The sequence below is a fragment of the Oryza brachyantha genome, chromosome 2 (genome assembly GCF_000231095.2).
Source record: "Oryza brachyantha chromosome 2, ObraRS2, whole genome shotgun sequence".
NCBI lineage: Eukaryota > Viridiplantae > Streptophyta > Magnoliopsida > Poales > Poaceae > Oryza > Oryza brachyantha.
Window position 1 is genome coordinate 5430459 of NC_023164.2, and position 14452 is coordinate 5444910.

At 41.6% G+C, this 14452-nt stretch overlaps 2 protein-coding genes across 3 annotated transcripts; one reads left to right on the forward strand and one right to left on the reverse strand.

Annotated features, from left to right (window-relative positions):
* The first annotated feature begins 648 nt into the window (after positions 1-648).
* Positions 649-6434, forward strand: LOC102701788 (monosaccharide-sensing protein 2-like). Of its 2 annotated transcripts, XM_015833761.2 has the most exons (7): positions 649-1034; positions 1228-1423; positions 1519-1618; positions 2094-2660; positions 4085-5049; positions 5275-5462; positions 5570-6434. In XM_015833761.2, exons 3-7 carry the CDS (start codon positions 1540-1542, stop codon positions 6009-6011), a joined length of 2241 nt encoding a protein of 746 aa, XP_015689247.1. In that variant the 5' UTR covers positions 649-1034; positions 1228-1423; positions 1519-1539; the 3' UTR covers positions 6012-6434. The 2 variants fall into 2 exon arrangements, with proteins under 2 accessions (XP_015689247.1, XP_006647093.1); XM_006647030.3 differs by lacking the exon at positions 1228-1423 and having other exon boundaries at positions 5570-6353.
* Positions 6435-6632: 198 nt separating this feature from the next.
* LOC102711596 (kinesin-like protein KIN-14D) lies at positions 6633-14152 on the reverse strand. Its single transcript, XM_015833760.2, has 19 exons — positions 14074-14152; positions 13712-13962; positions 13276-13450; positions 13069-13193; positions 12835-12918; positions 12636-12713; positions 12233-12325; positions 10639-12033; positions 10463-10544; positions 10270-10365; positions 10001-10180; positions 9738-9844; positions 9445-9623; positions 9050-9214; positions 8724-8977; positions 8466-8638; positions 7873-8276; positions 7349-7452; positions 6633-6959 (listed from the first exon to the last, which is right to left on the reverse strand). Exons 1-19 carry the CDS (start codon positions 14111-14113, stop codon positions 6877-6879), a joined length of 4068 nt encoding a protein of 1355 aa, XP_015689246.2. The 5' UTR covers positions 14114-14152; the 3' UTR covers positions 6633-6876.
* Between the last annotated feature and the right edge of the window lie 300 nt (positions 14153-14452).

A 14452-nucleotide genomic window follows, 5' to 3' on the forward strand; every position in this document is an offset into this window, starting at 1 on the left:
CACCGACGACTATAGATGAGAAAGCAAGAGGACCTGACCAATAGAAGTACCTGACGAACAAACTAAGGACTACACTAACTTATAAAGTAGAGTGGCGTCCAGACCTCTCCTCTAGTCCTTGCCTATGGCAAGATATCGTAATTGAAGAAGGGAAGAGGGGGCAAATGTATTCATATCGAGATTGTATCCTAGCTAGAGGTTGGGGAAAGGTCGAGACGTCCCTCCTCTAACTCTTGCGGTGTGAGCGGATATCAGTGAGATGATTGATGTGTATCAAAGAAGTTATCTAAAGTAGTCTAACTGCAAACTACAACAATTACAATAATACTTCATCAAATGCTTAAGAAAAAATAAAGCTCCTTACAAGACTAGTCTAAAACAAAACTACAGGTTTACCCATAAAACAACGGTCATTCTTTGTACTCATTACACGTCTCTTTTAAACCAAGCCGCAGTACTAAACTAACCACCGATTTCATCGTTCTCTCTGACCCAAGATTATTAGAAAAGAAACAGCACAAAATGCAACAAGACCCTGGTCTGTCCTACTAACAGTATTATTATTTTGTAAGCGCTTGCGACGTCTGTGACGATCTGGAAGCACACACGACCTTCTCTCCTCCCCACCCCCTATCATTCGGCTCCACGATCCAACAAGACGCAAGAGAAAAAAAAAATATTGCAAGATTTTGGCGGAGTTCGAGCGGATTCCATCAGCTCACATGCGCCGCTGCCATACCACGAGAGCGAATCCTGGCCGTCCGTTCCGGCGCTGGCTGGGCTACTAGTAGTAGAAAACTATCAGCAGCAGCAGCAGCAGCCTGACAGATCAGTTGTGGGTGGTGGTGGTTCTTGCTTGGCGCGACGCCGCCCGCGCAGCACCCAGCCAGCGGAGAGGAGAGGAGATCCGATCGACCTCGCCCTCGCGTGTTCCCCTTCCTCCTCCTCCCCCTCGCGTGCCAAAGGCCGCTTCTTGCGCCGTCGTCCTCGAGGGGATCTCGCTCGCCGTGGTTGGGACTCGGGAGGAAGAAAAGGTGGGATTTTTATCTCCTTAATTTTAGTTTGTAGCAGTCGCCGGGGGTGTTTTAGTTTAGTTTAGTTTAGTGCCGCCGCGGTGTCTCTGTCCGTATGTGTGCGTGTGCGGCGTCGCCTCCATGTGGCGTCCCGGCAGCGGCAGCTGCAGCAGTCGCCTCCTCCCCCCACTGATCCCTTTGTCCTCACTCGCAGGTGAGGTGAGGTGGCCTGGCCTTCCTCTCTTCTTCTACTCTGCTGCTGCTGCGGCTTCCAGCTTCCAGGGAGTGGCTGGCTCTTGGGCTTCCGTTTGAGACGCCCTTTTCCCTCTCTTCTGATCTGGGAACGAGCGAGGACGCGCGCCTCCTCCTCGGTTCTTGTCTCGTTTTCTTGTTCTTCCTCTTCTTCGGAGGTACAGAGTTCTGCAAGAACTGAGGTTCTTCTCCCTTGTTCTTGTGATTTCTTGTTCGGTGTGTTCATTTCTTGCTTTTTTTTTTCTCGATGCAGGTGGTAGCAAGGTGAGTGAAGATGTCGGGCGCTGCTCTGGTCGCAATCGCGGCTTCGATTGGTAATCTGCTGCAGGGATGGGACAATGCCACCATTGCAGGTAAAAGGCTTCACGAGTTCCTTGTTGTGGTAGATCGATTTGTTTGGTTGTGACTGGGAATATGAACTACCAGCTTTGTTAGCTATCAGTGTTTTTTTTTTAATAAGAGCTATCAGTGTTGTGGTGGGTCTACCTCTCTTTGGTGCTGTATTTGTTTCAGATTAATAGACTGCTTTAGATCAGACGGTCTTGAGTACTAATCATGGTCTTGTAGAACATGTTTGGTGTTGTTTGAGCCCTGGAAATAATTGTCACGATTTTTTTAATCAGCAACTGGGTCTCATGATATTGATGGTTTGTTGATTCTGCTAGATCTGTAGTAATCCTATTGAAGATAGAGATGGCTTAATCTATGTGCTATTGTTATGTCCAATCATTACTGTTTGCCATGCTTTGTTCTGAACACACAAATATTGTTCTGTTCAATACAAGAAAGTGTAAATGTTAACAAAGACACAATTATTACCTTCTTCAGGTGCTGTTTTATACATAAAGAAGGAATTCAATCTCGAAAGTGAGCCCACTGTTGAGGGGCTAATCGTGGCCATGTCACTGATTGGTGCAACTATCATCACAACATTCTCGGGGCCAGTATCAGACTGGATCGGCCGGCGCCCTATGCTCATTCTCTCTTCAATTTTGTACTTCCTCGGCAGCCTCATCATGCTATGGTCCCCGAACGTCTATGTATTACTGCTGGCACGACTTATAGATGGATTCGGCATCGGCTTGGCTGTCACACTTGTACCTTTGTACATCTCAGAGACAGCTCCTTCAGAGATTAGGGGGTTGCTGAACACGCTGCCACAGTTCAGTGGGTCAGGGGGGATGTTCTTGTCATACTGCATGGTGTTTGGGATGTCACTGTTGCCATCACCTGACTGGAGAATTATGCTTGGCGTTCTCGCGATCCCTTCGCTGTTCTTCTTTGGATTGACAATATTTTACCTGCCAGAATCACCAAGATGGCTTGTCAGCAAGGGGCGGATGGCAGAGGCAAAGAAGGTTTTGCAAAAATTACGTGAGAGGGAGGATGTCTCAGGTATGTTTTGCTGAAAATTAATCTTCATTTTGCCCATATTTCCAGCTGGCCAGTTTCAAGAATTCCTTCCAGATGCTAAACCCATGGTTAATACCAGAAAGGATGTGTGGGAGTGATAACTGTTTATTTCTTGAAATGAACTTAAGATCTGCAGAATTATACTTATCGTTGAAAAAATAATAATAAGTGCCTTGAGTTGGTGCTCTTTTAAAAAGCGTATTAATCTTAAAGTAAGCTATTGATTACTAAAGGCCTATTCGGTTTGAAGGATTTTCAAAGGAAAATTGGAGGAATTGAACCGTTTCCTCTGAAAATTCTATGTTCCGAAAAGACCCTAAGTACACATAACTCCGCTAATTCATTTCATAGAAGGTAGAACATGAAATGCACAATAATTGTTTTCTTGCTAGGTAGGTGGAAATGGATTCTAATCCCTTGTGGAGTCGTGGGGATGTCCCCTCGTTTTTGCATTTCATCCATATAGTTATGAAAAATTTAAAACAAATTAGCAAGATAGATTAATATAGGATATATCACTCCACAAACATGCATACCAAAATTCGACCTCTATAACTTGTAACAAAAAGAACAAATTAAACTCTGATTAGTACACACATATTCAGAGTCATATTTGTTTTTCTTTTGTTGAAACTCGTAGAAGTTAAATTTGTGTAGTAATATATCATACATTAATCTATGTTGTTAGTGTCAATTTTTTTCATAACTATTTAGATGACATGCAAGATAACGAGGGGATATCGTCTTGAGGGTTTAAAAGAATTTCCCCTAGGTAGATCCCTGATGAGGTGTCCCAACTGTTAGCTGAGTCCTAATCTGGAGAAAAATAATTAGGTGACATGGGTAGACTTTGTCTCTCTCTCTCTCTTTTTTTTTTATAATGGTGACTCAAGAAATTGGGGGTGGTACCTTCTGGCATTATGTGGACGTGGGATGACCCATGGGCCTTTCTTGACTCACTCTAATTTAACTAAATGAACTAAATTTTACTTTTGAGGCTTTAGAAGTGAAATTTGGTCTATTTAGTTGAACAAGAGTGGCCAAGGAGCACCCACAGTGCCCACATCACTAACAATAATTATTGTTCATAACAGTTAGTAATGATTTGAACCTTAAGTAGTGGTAACCACAAACTAATTACATAGTTGAGGTTTCAGCATCAAAATAGGCATATGCTGTTAGCAAGTGGTTTCTCTACAGCAGATTACATGAACAATTTTTGGTTGGCTGAGGGTATGATATTGTTGTTATTTGGTTCTGCCACACCATTCATATTTCAATTGCTGGTTTATTCCATTGTTACTGTCTATTTATACCAATCTTTATAGCCAATATCCACAATAAATTTGTCTAATCTCCTTAAAAATAATAAAATTGAGAATCATTCCAAATATCAAATTGTGCAGGAGAAATGGCTCTTCTTGTTGAAGGCCTGGAGGTTGGAGCTGACACTTCCATTGAAGAGTACATCATCGGACCGGCTACTGAGCCAGCTGATGAACATGTCGTTGATGGTGATAAGGACCAAATAACACTATATGGACCTGAAGAGGGACAATCATGGATTGCTCGACCTTCTAAGGGACCCAGCATTCTTGGAAGTGTGCTTTCTCTCACATCTCGTCATGGCAGCATGGTGAACCAGAGTGTGCCACTTATGGATCCTATAGTCACGCTTTTTGGCAGCGTCCATGAGAACATGCCTCATGCCGGAGGAAGCATGAGGAGCACATTGTTTCCCAACTTTGGTAGTATGTTTAGTGTGACAGATCAGCACCCCAAGGTTGATCAATGGGATGACGAGAATCTTCATAGGGATGATGAGGAATATGCATCTGATGGTGCTGGAGGTGACTATGAAGACAATGTCCACAGCCCATTGCTGTCTCGACAAACCACGAGCGCGGAAGGGAAGGACATTGCACACCACGGTCATCGTGGAAGTTCTCTGAGTATGAGAAGAAGAAGCCTATTGGAAGAGGGTGGTGAGGCGGTGAGCAGCACTGGCATTGGTGGGGGATGGCAGCTTGCATGGAAATGGTCAGAGCGAGAAGGCGAGGATGGTAAGAAGGAAGGAGGATTTAAAAGAATCTACTTGCACCAAGAGGGAGTGCCTGGATCAAGAAAGGGCTCAGTTATTTCACTTCCTGGTGGTGGAGATGCTACTGAAGGCAGTGATTTCATACATGCTGCTGCTTTGGTAAGCCAACCAGCACTTTACTCCAAGGATATCATGGAACACCGAATGTCTGGCCCAGCCATGATCCATCCATCAGAGGCAGCTGCCAAAGGTCCAAGCTGGAAAGACCTGTTTGAACCAGGAGTGAGGCGCGCATTGTTAGTTGGTGTTGGAATTCAGATCCTTCAACAGGTAGAGATGATTTCATAACTTTTTTCCTTGTGGAAGTATTTTTCCTGTGTTACTGTTACCAACTAAGCACAAACGAAAATGATATTAGCAACCGAATAGCTAAATCAACCACAATTTTTCTTGAGAGATTCTACTTTATGTTGTCCCAACATTGATAGTGTTTTCAGACCTACTATATTAGTATCAAGGGTTCACTAATTCCTGTTAACTTCTTTACTTGTATAGTTTGCTGGAATAAATGGGGTTCTCTACTACACCCCACAAATACTTGAGCAAGCTGGTGTGGCAATTCTCCTTTCCAATCTTGGCCTCAGTTCAGCATCAGCATCCATCTTGATCAGTTCTCTCACCACCTTACTGATGCTTCCTAGCATTGGTTTAGCGATGAGACTTATGGATATTTCTGGAAGAAGGTAAGTTTCCTTGGTCTGCATCATCTTAGTACTACCAAATATTGGAATATATCGAACACCAATTGCACCCAAGTAATATATATCATAAATTGCTTCCTTTTATGTAGGTTTCTGCTTCTGGGCACAATTCCAGTCTTGATAGCATCTTTAGTTATCTTGGTTGTGTCTAATGTTATCGACTTGGGTACAGTACCCCATGCCGCGCTCTCCACAGTCAGCGTCATCATCTACTTCTGCTGCTTCGTCATGGGCTTTGGTCCAATCCCCAACATTCTATGTGCAGAGATTTTCCCCACTAGGGTCCGCGGCATCTGCATCGCCATCTGTGCCCTGACATTCTGGATTGGTGATATCATTGTCACCTACAGCCTCCCTGTCATGCTGAATGCCATCGGCCTAGCAGGTGTCTTCGGTATATACGCAGTTGTTTGCTTGATCGCCTTTGTGTTCGTCTTCCTCAAGGTCCCTGAGACGAAGGGGATGCCGCTCGAAGTTATCACTGAATTCTTTGCAGTTGGTGCAAAGCAAATGCAGGCTGCAAAAGCCTAATTCCTTTCAGCAGCTCAGCTTTCAGTCTTTACACTGTAAATTGAAGGAAGATGGCATCATGGGGTCGGAGGAGCTTTTGAGTTGTAAATGAGAAGGGAGGAGAATTACTGTTCATGATCCTTATGCAACAGAAAAGAGTTCATTACCGGCAAGGGAAGCTGTAAAGTAGGAATTTTTCATGTTGTTCATGGCCACCTCTTGTTTACTAGCACTTTATTAGGTAATGTTGTTATTATTCATCAGTAGTTGTTGCTAGGGGTGTTCAAAATAAACTGGCTAATCTGATTTTGGGCTACTATATTGAGGTTCATAATAATAAGTACAACAATGTTTTCTATGTCACCTTGCAAGCTTTTGCACTTTGTTGTACTGTAAATTGTATGGGAAGTTAATAGTTTAGTAATGGTGCCACTCTAAAAGCAAACTAGAAAAAATTCTCTGGTGTACAGCTGATAGTGATTTCTTTATTCAAAATTTACATCACCATAGCTGCAAGGAGCAGTGGCTGATGCAGGGAGAAAAAGAAAAGAAATTGTATTGTTGGAGTTTGAAGAAACAATAAACATTTTAAAGCACTGATATTTTGCAAAGTATCAACAAATTTTAAAAAACAATACTGGACTTTCACATTCAATTTCATTGTGAGAAATCATTTTACTCTTCATACTAAAAATATCAATGTGGCAGTTTAAGCTTACAAGTTTGCACAAGAAAACCCATGTGGCAGTTTGACTGTTCCAAAATCCATGGCTCCATGTCAACAGCTATAGCCTTTTTGTCCATCTTTACAAAAAAAATCTTGAAAAAACTATACAAAAAATAAAGCTAACTGACAAGTCGTTGGCTAAATGTTTATAAACTAGATCTATGGTCCTCTCTTCAGAGTGGCAGCAGTTCTTGTAGGGGGAGTTGCTTGGGAAGTTGTACTTTTGCGTACACCTGTTGGCGCTGCAGAAAAAAAAAAGAAATAAAAATAGCATTCATGAAGCGTAGAAGAAAAAAGGAGAACATACAAAAATTAGGGTTTTAAATAGCTTTGACACTTCTGGTTAATACTATGAGTTCACTGCGCAGTTCGAGTCACATATACTGTATGAAATTACAAGAATTTTAAGTGCATTTGTGTCAGAGCAAGACTATATCAGTTGTGTAATAAATTATCAAATTGTCTTAGCATGTTTTTTTTTTGTTTGTTTGAGAAAGAAGGGAGAGCATGTTATCTCAGGATTTAATTATGGTGATTGCCAATGCAAAATTACATGTCCACTTATTCATAACTATTTCAGAGAGATTTCGATCCATTCTAGCAATCACCATTTCCTTAAACCCTACTTTACCTGAAGATCTAGGTGGGGCAGGATCTCTTGGTTTAGGCCGCAAGCTTGATGATTGACCTACTTTCGGCAGTGTTAGCTTTTGGACACGATTCACCGCCTTAGTCCTGCATGAGAAATAGCAAAGTTAAGGATAACAGTGGTAATAATTTCACGTTATACAATTATTTTTTGATAATGACATTACACAATAAGTATGCCCTAAATATGTCAAATGCAGTAAAATGGCGCTACCTCTATTTCATAATATAAAATGATTTGACTTTTTCTAAAGTCAAACCTGTTAAAGTATGATCAGGTTTATAGGAAAATATAACAATATCCACAACACTAAATTAGTTCCGTTAAATAGAACAATAAATGTATTTTGGGTGTATATTTGTCTTAAGTTGCAAATGTTGGTACGATTTCCTATAAATTTAGATAAACTTAAAAAAATGATTTTGAAGAAAAAAAATCAAAACGTCTTACAGCACGAAACGGACGGTGTAGCAAGTATCAGAATGTGGCAGATTGGAAATACTCACAGCCGCTCTTTCGCCGCGCTAGTTGTTTTGTCTTGCTCTTGATCTGCTACATTGTTTACTGAACTATCAGCTTCTGCACCAATGGAAATTCCACCATCGGAGGCATCACTTAGCCTTCCATCAGAGTCAAGATCACCAAGGCCAGAAACCTCAGGATCAACGGAGAGCATGGACCCAGCTTCAGATTGCCTGTCACTGGTGTCGGAGAAGTTATCAAGATCAGAGGCTGCCCCACTGCCAACGCTTGTGTTCTTCCCTAAGGATGTAATGCCTGGGGAAGAGGATGAATGCTTCAAAATGGGATCGGTTTGTCTTGCTGACTTCAATCTGGTGCTACTATTCAGTAATTGCAGCCTGTCGATTTCATCGTCCTTCTTTGAAATGGTATCTTTGAGAAGAGAGAGCTGCAAGGAAAACATTAGGATAAAAAATAGCTGTAACCGTGTTTCATTGTGAATTAAATATTTCCATTGCTTACATCGCATAGTGTTCTCGACATTCTAGAAAATATTCTTAACTTTGTTTTGCCATTTGAATATCGAGACCATTATGTAGAGAGGTATGGCTTGATAACTGCTGAAAAATTTGGTTACCTGATCCATTAGTTCTTTGACATCTTTTCCCTCCTTTCCTTCCTTAGTGGTCCTAGCAGCACCAAGTTCCACCCCAGACACTCGTTCTGCGAATTTCAGAGTGCTTAAAGTCTCTGTGTAAGATGAAACATCTGGGTTGACCTGCACAAACATTAGGGTCTTTGCATGGCCACCTGCATATGAAACTATGCATGTCAATACAACATGTATCAATGTGTGATGTAAAATGCTAGTTCTTTAAGTGAAGCAGCAGAATACCCAGAGAAGTTTGCAGAACTTGTGTGAGCTTGCTATTTCTGTATGGCACATGAGCATTCTTCTGTGATAAAGAAAATATAACATCCCCAAGAGCAGCCAAAGACTTGTTGATGTGCTGTGCTTCTTTGAGCCTGTCCCCTGTAACTGCAGAACGGTCCACCCTCTCACTTCCAGCGAGATCCACAAGATGTAGGGCGCCACGCAAAGTGTTCCCAGTCTTCAAATCTTGGCCTCGGACATGAATGGTCACAACACTGCAAAAAAATTGCTCTCTAGTAAGAAGGCTTAGTCCTACATCAAAAGAAAAAAAAGACAAGTAAAATTACCTGTGGGATCTGCTACTTCTCTCATTCAAAGCTGTTGCACTCATGGCTCTATTGTCATGACCTGTTTGCATTAGCTCTATTACATGAGAAGTTGAGGTGACAGGGCACATTGTTGCATCAGGAACAGCAAGTCCATTGGGCTGGGTGGTGTTCTGGATCCCTATTGTGTGGAAGTTAAGAAAAAAAAAGGAGGATATTTCTAAACATCAATTCAGTCTGCAAAAATCAATGTATGGAATTTCTCAAGCAAGATGATGGTACTATAATATGATGAAGGATGGCCATCATGTGTGTACACAATTAAAAATTGCAAATTTTAATGTAGACCTAATTCAGAAATTTTGTTCTATTTGGTGAAAGGCTAAACAGTAATGCAAGTACGGGAACAAGGATATTTCTTCTGCAAACCACCACTGCCGAGGAGATCACGGATTTGCTCGTTGTAGATCTCAACCATCTGAACGCCAAGTTCATAAGTGATCGTGTCTCGACGGTCATTAGAAATATTGAAAAGGTCATTTAATGCCCTATAATTGACTCCCCATTCCTTCTCAGTTGCCTTTTCAGGTCCCATCTGAGAAATTGGTAGAAACAGGTCGTTGTAAACACATTGTGACTTTAGAGAAATCTTCTGGCATATAAAGTGAAAGAAACAGATCAAGTGTTTTTGCCCTGAGCTTCAGCGTACCATAGTATGTGTCTTTCCTGATCCAGTTTGCCCATATGCGAAAATGCAGACATTGTAGCCATCAAGAACTGATCTAATTAGTGGCTGTATGTCCTTGAAGACAGCATCTGTTAAGAAAATAAGAGGGAAAAGAAAATTAGTGTATACCACATACACAATTATGGCATATAACCATTTGCATGAATTATTAAACTAACTTGATGTGATAGCTACAGTGGAAACCCAACAGGAGATAAGTTGTATAGATCACTTATCATGGATACCTTGTGTAGTGGTAGGGCCAAAAACTTTGTTAAATGTGAAATTTTTGCCCCCTTCCTTCCCTTGCTTTGTAGGGTTTGATAGAACTAGTTCACCATTGTCCCCAATATATTCAACTGAGCTGGACTTGTCATCTTCCCCAGGTCGAAAAGGTCTTATCCGACAATATACTCTGATGTTTCCTGCTCAGAAAAACTATGCCAAGGTGATATCTTTTTTCTTAATATAGATAACCATACAAAACGGACTGATGATTGTAGTTCACATGTACCTTTTAGTTCCTGGATTTCATTGAACAATTTTCTGTTTTCTGCAAGAGCTACATGATATTTTTCTGCAGCATTTGTTACAACCTTAAGGCTTTTTCCTGTTAAAAGTTGCAACTAGCAATGTTAGCTATGATCTATCGATGAGGAAAAGTATTTATATATGAAAGCATAAGTAAACACAAGGTAAATTATTACCAAGGCCATCTAGTTCTTCAGACCATTTGTTTTGACAACTTAGGATTTCATGCCTAACGGAAACAGAAGACAGCTTCAAATCCTGATGAAACAGAACACTTCTGACTACCTACAGAATTCCGGAACTCCCTAAAATTTGAAAAACGAAGAGTAAAACGAAGCTATCTGACTAATACCTGAACATTCTGTACTTGCAAACTTACAAATTGATTGACCTCTACTTCTTTCCTTTTCCAAAATTGGATTCTAGATTCAGATAATTCCTCAAGTTCTCTTCTTCTCTTGGTAGAATCATCTAACATAAGCTTTACTTCTTCTATCCTCTGTTCCAACTCCTTCCTTACTTTTGCAGCCTTAGTCTCTAATTCCTGACTGTGCGCCTCATGCAATCTCTTTGTTTCTTCAAGCTCTTTCTTTAGTTCTAAAATTATATTGTCATTGTTTTCCTTGTCCGTGAGAAGCCTGGCCACATCTTCCTTCTTAGATTCCAACAACCTGCAGCTTTCCTCATATGATGATCTTAATGTTTCTGATTCCTTCTTAAGTTTCAAAATCGTATTGCTACCATCTTCCTTCTCCTTCATCAACCTAGCTATCTCGGCTTTCTCCTTAATTGACCTTTCTGCTTCTTCATCAGTGATCTTCAGTTCAGCCTTATTTTCCTTCTCCTTGATAGACATGAACATGTCTTCCTTCTGCTTCATTAATCTAATTATATCTTCCTTTTCTTCAAGCAACTTAATTATCTCTTCCTTCTCCTTTGTCAACCTAAACACAACATCATCTTTCTCCTTAATCAACCTGTCTTTATTGTCATCTGCCATTTGCTTTTTACCCTCAACCTCACCTTTTTCCAAGTTAACCATCTCTTCCTTCTCCTTCATAAGTCTAATTATATCTTCCTTCTTCAACAATCTAACCATCTCTTCCTTCTCCTTTGTCAACCTAAGCACAATATCATTCTTCTCCTTAATCAGCCTATCTTTATTGTCATCTGTCGATTTACTTCTACCATCAAACTCAACTTTTTCCAAGTTAAGCAAATCTTCCTTCTCCTTCAACATCCTAACCATCTCTTCCTTCTCCTTTGTCAACCTAAGCACAATATCATTCTTCTCCTTAATCAACCTATCTTTGTTGTCATCTGTTGAGTTACTTCCACCCTCAACCTCACTGTTTTCCAAGTTACGAAAATCATCCTTCTCCTTCATTAGTCTAATTACATCATCTTTCTCCTTCAGCAACCTAATCATCTCTTCCTTTTCCTTCACCAATCTAACTAAAGCATCATCCTTCTCCTTAATTAGCCTATATTTATCTTCATCTTCTATTCGTTGCGTTTCTTCAACTTTGACTGCTTTCGAGTCAATCATGCTTTCCTTGTCCTTCAGCAATCTAACCATATCTTCTTTCTCCTTTAGCAACCTAACCATATCTTCCTTCTCTCGCAACAACCTAACCAAATCATTGTTTTCTTTCATCAATCTAACCACATCTTCCTGGTACTTCATTAACCTTGCCATATCTTCCTCTGCTAGTTGCCCTTTATCTCCAAGCATGTCTTTCTCCATCTGCATAACAAGAGTAAATCAGAATTATCTATTACTACTCAAGAACTGATAATTTAAATGCTCATCCTTATTCAATTTAATGGTTACAAGAGGATCACATTTAGAACAGGTAAATAATTCGCTTGAAGCGCACAAAACTCTGCCATAAACAACTCAGAGAATCAGAGATCGATGGCTCAGGGAAGCTGCTAGAGTTTACATGTGTTTGCCCGCATGCCCCAACAGCTAGTTCCTCCAGCACTCTTATCCTTGACTGATACTTCTCTTCACGAGCTTTAATCAGATTATTTTGCTGCAGAAAAATAAGAAGTCACAAAGGCCTAAACCTGGTACCAACACAAATACTCCCTCCGTTTCATAATATAAGATGTTTGACCTTTTTTGTTTACAATAATTGATCATTTGTCTTATTCAAAAAATTATAAAAATATCATTTATTTTATTTGTAACTTACTTTATTATCAAAAGAACTTTAAGCACGACTTGTCATTTTTTATATTTGTACTAAATTTTTAAATAAGACGAATGATCAAACGTTGCAATTAAAAAATCAAACATCTTACATTATGAAACAGAGGTAATATAGAATATATCTGTCTTACATTCCGTATATGCCCAGCCTGAGTGGAAATGCGTCTTTCAATCTCCACTATGACCTTTCTCAGCAAGCAAGCAATGCGCTATAATGAAACATTCAAATCAATTTGTACAAGAGGAGGTGTTAAAAACATACAGCATGAAACCGCTTAAAATTTGGAATGAACGAACTAACTGAATGCGTTTCTTTTCTGAGAAGCCTACATAAGGTATTTGTCCATTCTTCCTCTCGATGCTCTCATCAAGGATGCTGTTCACAACGCCGAGAAGTGACTGCGTTGGCGCATTCTGCGAAATATGCTGTTCAGTTCATGCCAATTCATTGTGGTGTGACAAATGACAATGCAAAAAATTCTCCTTTTTTTTCTAAAGAAACAAAGAAAAAAAAACATGTTCTATCATTTTTAGTGTTGGGTGTACTGGGTGTACTTTACTTACATCCATGCTTGTGGATTTCATCAGGTCTGAATATTTGGAACCAGGAAGATCATCATATCCTCCTTGTCTCAGCTGAAACACTTGTGACGGCGAATACGGCTCGATTCCTGTCGGAGTGGAAGGTTCTGAATACAAGCAAAACATGAACAATGTTTCAGCCAGCAATTGGACCTATCATCAGAAATAAATCAAGTGCATTTCCACCACCTGACATGATTGGGCTAGTAAGCATCCTTTGCAGCTTGGATTCCATGCGCTTTCTGCCTCCTTCGCTGTCGCATCTGGTCAGGAAATTAGGGCTCCGTTCATCACCAACGCCGCCGCGGGATCCGAACCGATCCCTGAGTGCAAGGATGCAGTTGACGACAGCTGCCATTTGGCCCTGGATGGAACACAAAGGGAGTGACATATTTGGAAACGAAAACTAATTTATTAATAAAACTTTTGTATACGTATTCTTACTTATTTAAAAACTAAGGCTGAAAGATAAATCATGGTAAAAATTTTCTAAAATCAATTTTAAATTTAAGACTAAAATTTAAATTTTTGTTTTTAAGTATAAGTAGAAGCGAAAAAATGAGTATGACAGCAAACCCTTTTGTCGAAGAGGAAGAAACAAATTAGGGAAGTATTAAAGGGAAACCCTTTCGAGGTCAGAGGCGCTGAAGGTGGAGACGCCCATCCGCTCGACGGCGGCGCGGAACCTGCCGACATTGTCGGTGGAGGCGTCGTCGAGGAGGGCGCCCGGGCAGAGCCTCCGGAGCAGCGCGCAGAGCAGCCTCCCGCTGGCGAGCGGCGCGCGGAGGTCGTCGTCGGAGGCCTGCGGCGGCGGAGGGAGCGGCAGGTCCGGGAACAGCGCCTGCAACCACCCGACGGCGTCTGCCCGCCGCCTCGCTGAGAAGCACGGAACGAACACCACAGGTTATCGATCGATCGATCACAGCAAGAAACCCTCGAACCGAACCAAAGATCAAGAACCAAGAATCAAGGGGGAAAAATGGTTACCTGGGTCCGGGGCGGCTTTGCTGGGGTCGCGGAGGGACATGGAAAGCGAGGTGAAAGGAAGCGATGGAGACGGCCATGCGGGGAGATTTATGCCGGGCGGCGTCGGAGGTGAGGACGGGAGCGAAAGGAGGCGCGCGCGATGCGTGGGCACGGTGGCCACGTGTAGTCCCCTTCTCTCTCTCTCTCCAGTGAGCCTCTCCCCACGCGGTGGCCGGCTATTTTTAGGAGGCGCGGGAGACGCCGACGCGCGCGACGGCTGGAGGAGGAAGAAGAAGAAGAAGGAGCCACTCGACGGGCCTGGCCCGTTTGGTCTCCTTGGGCCCGGCCCATACAGCTGCGGTTCCTGTTGGGCCGATATTTGGCCCGTCTATTTTATTTA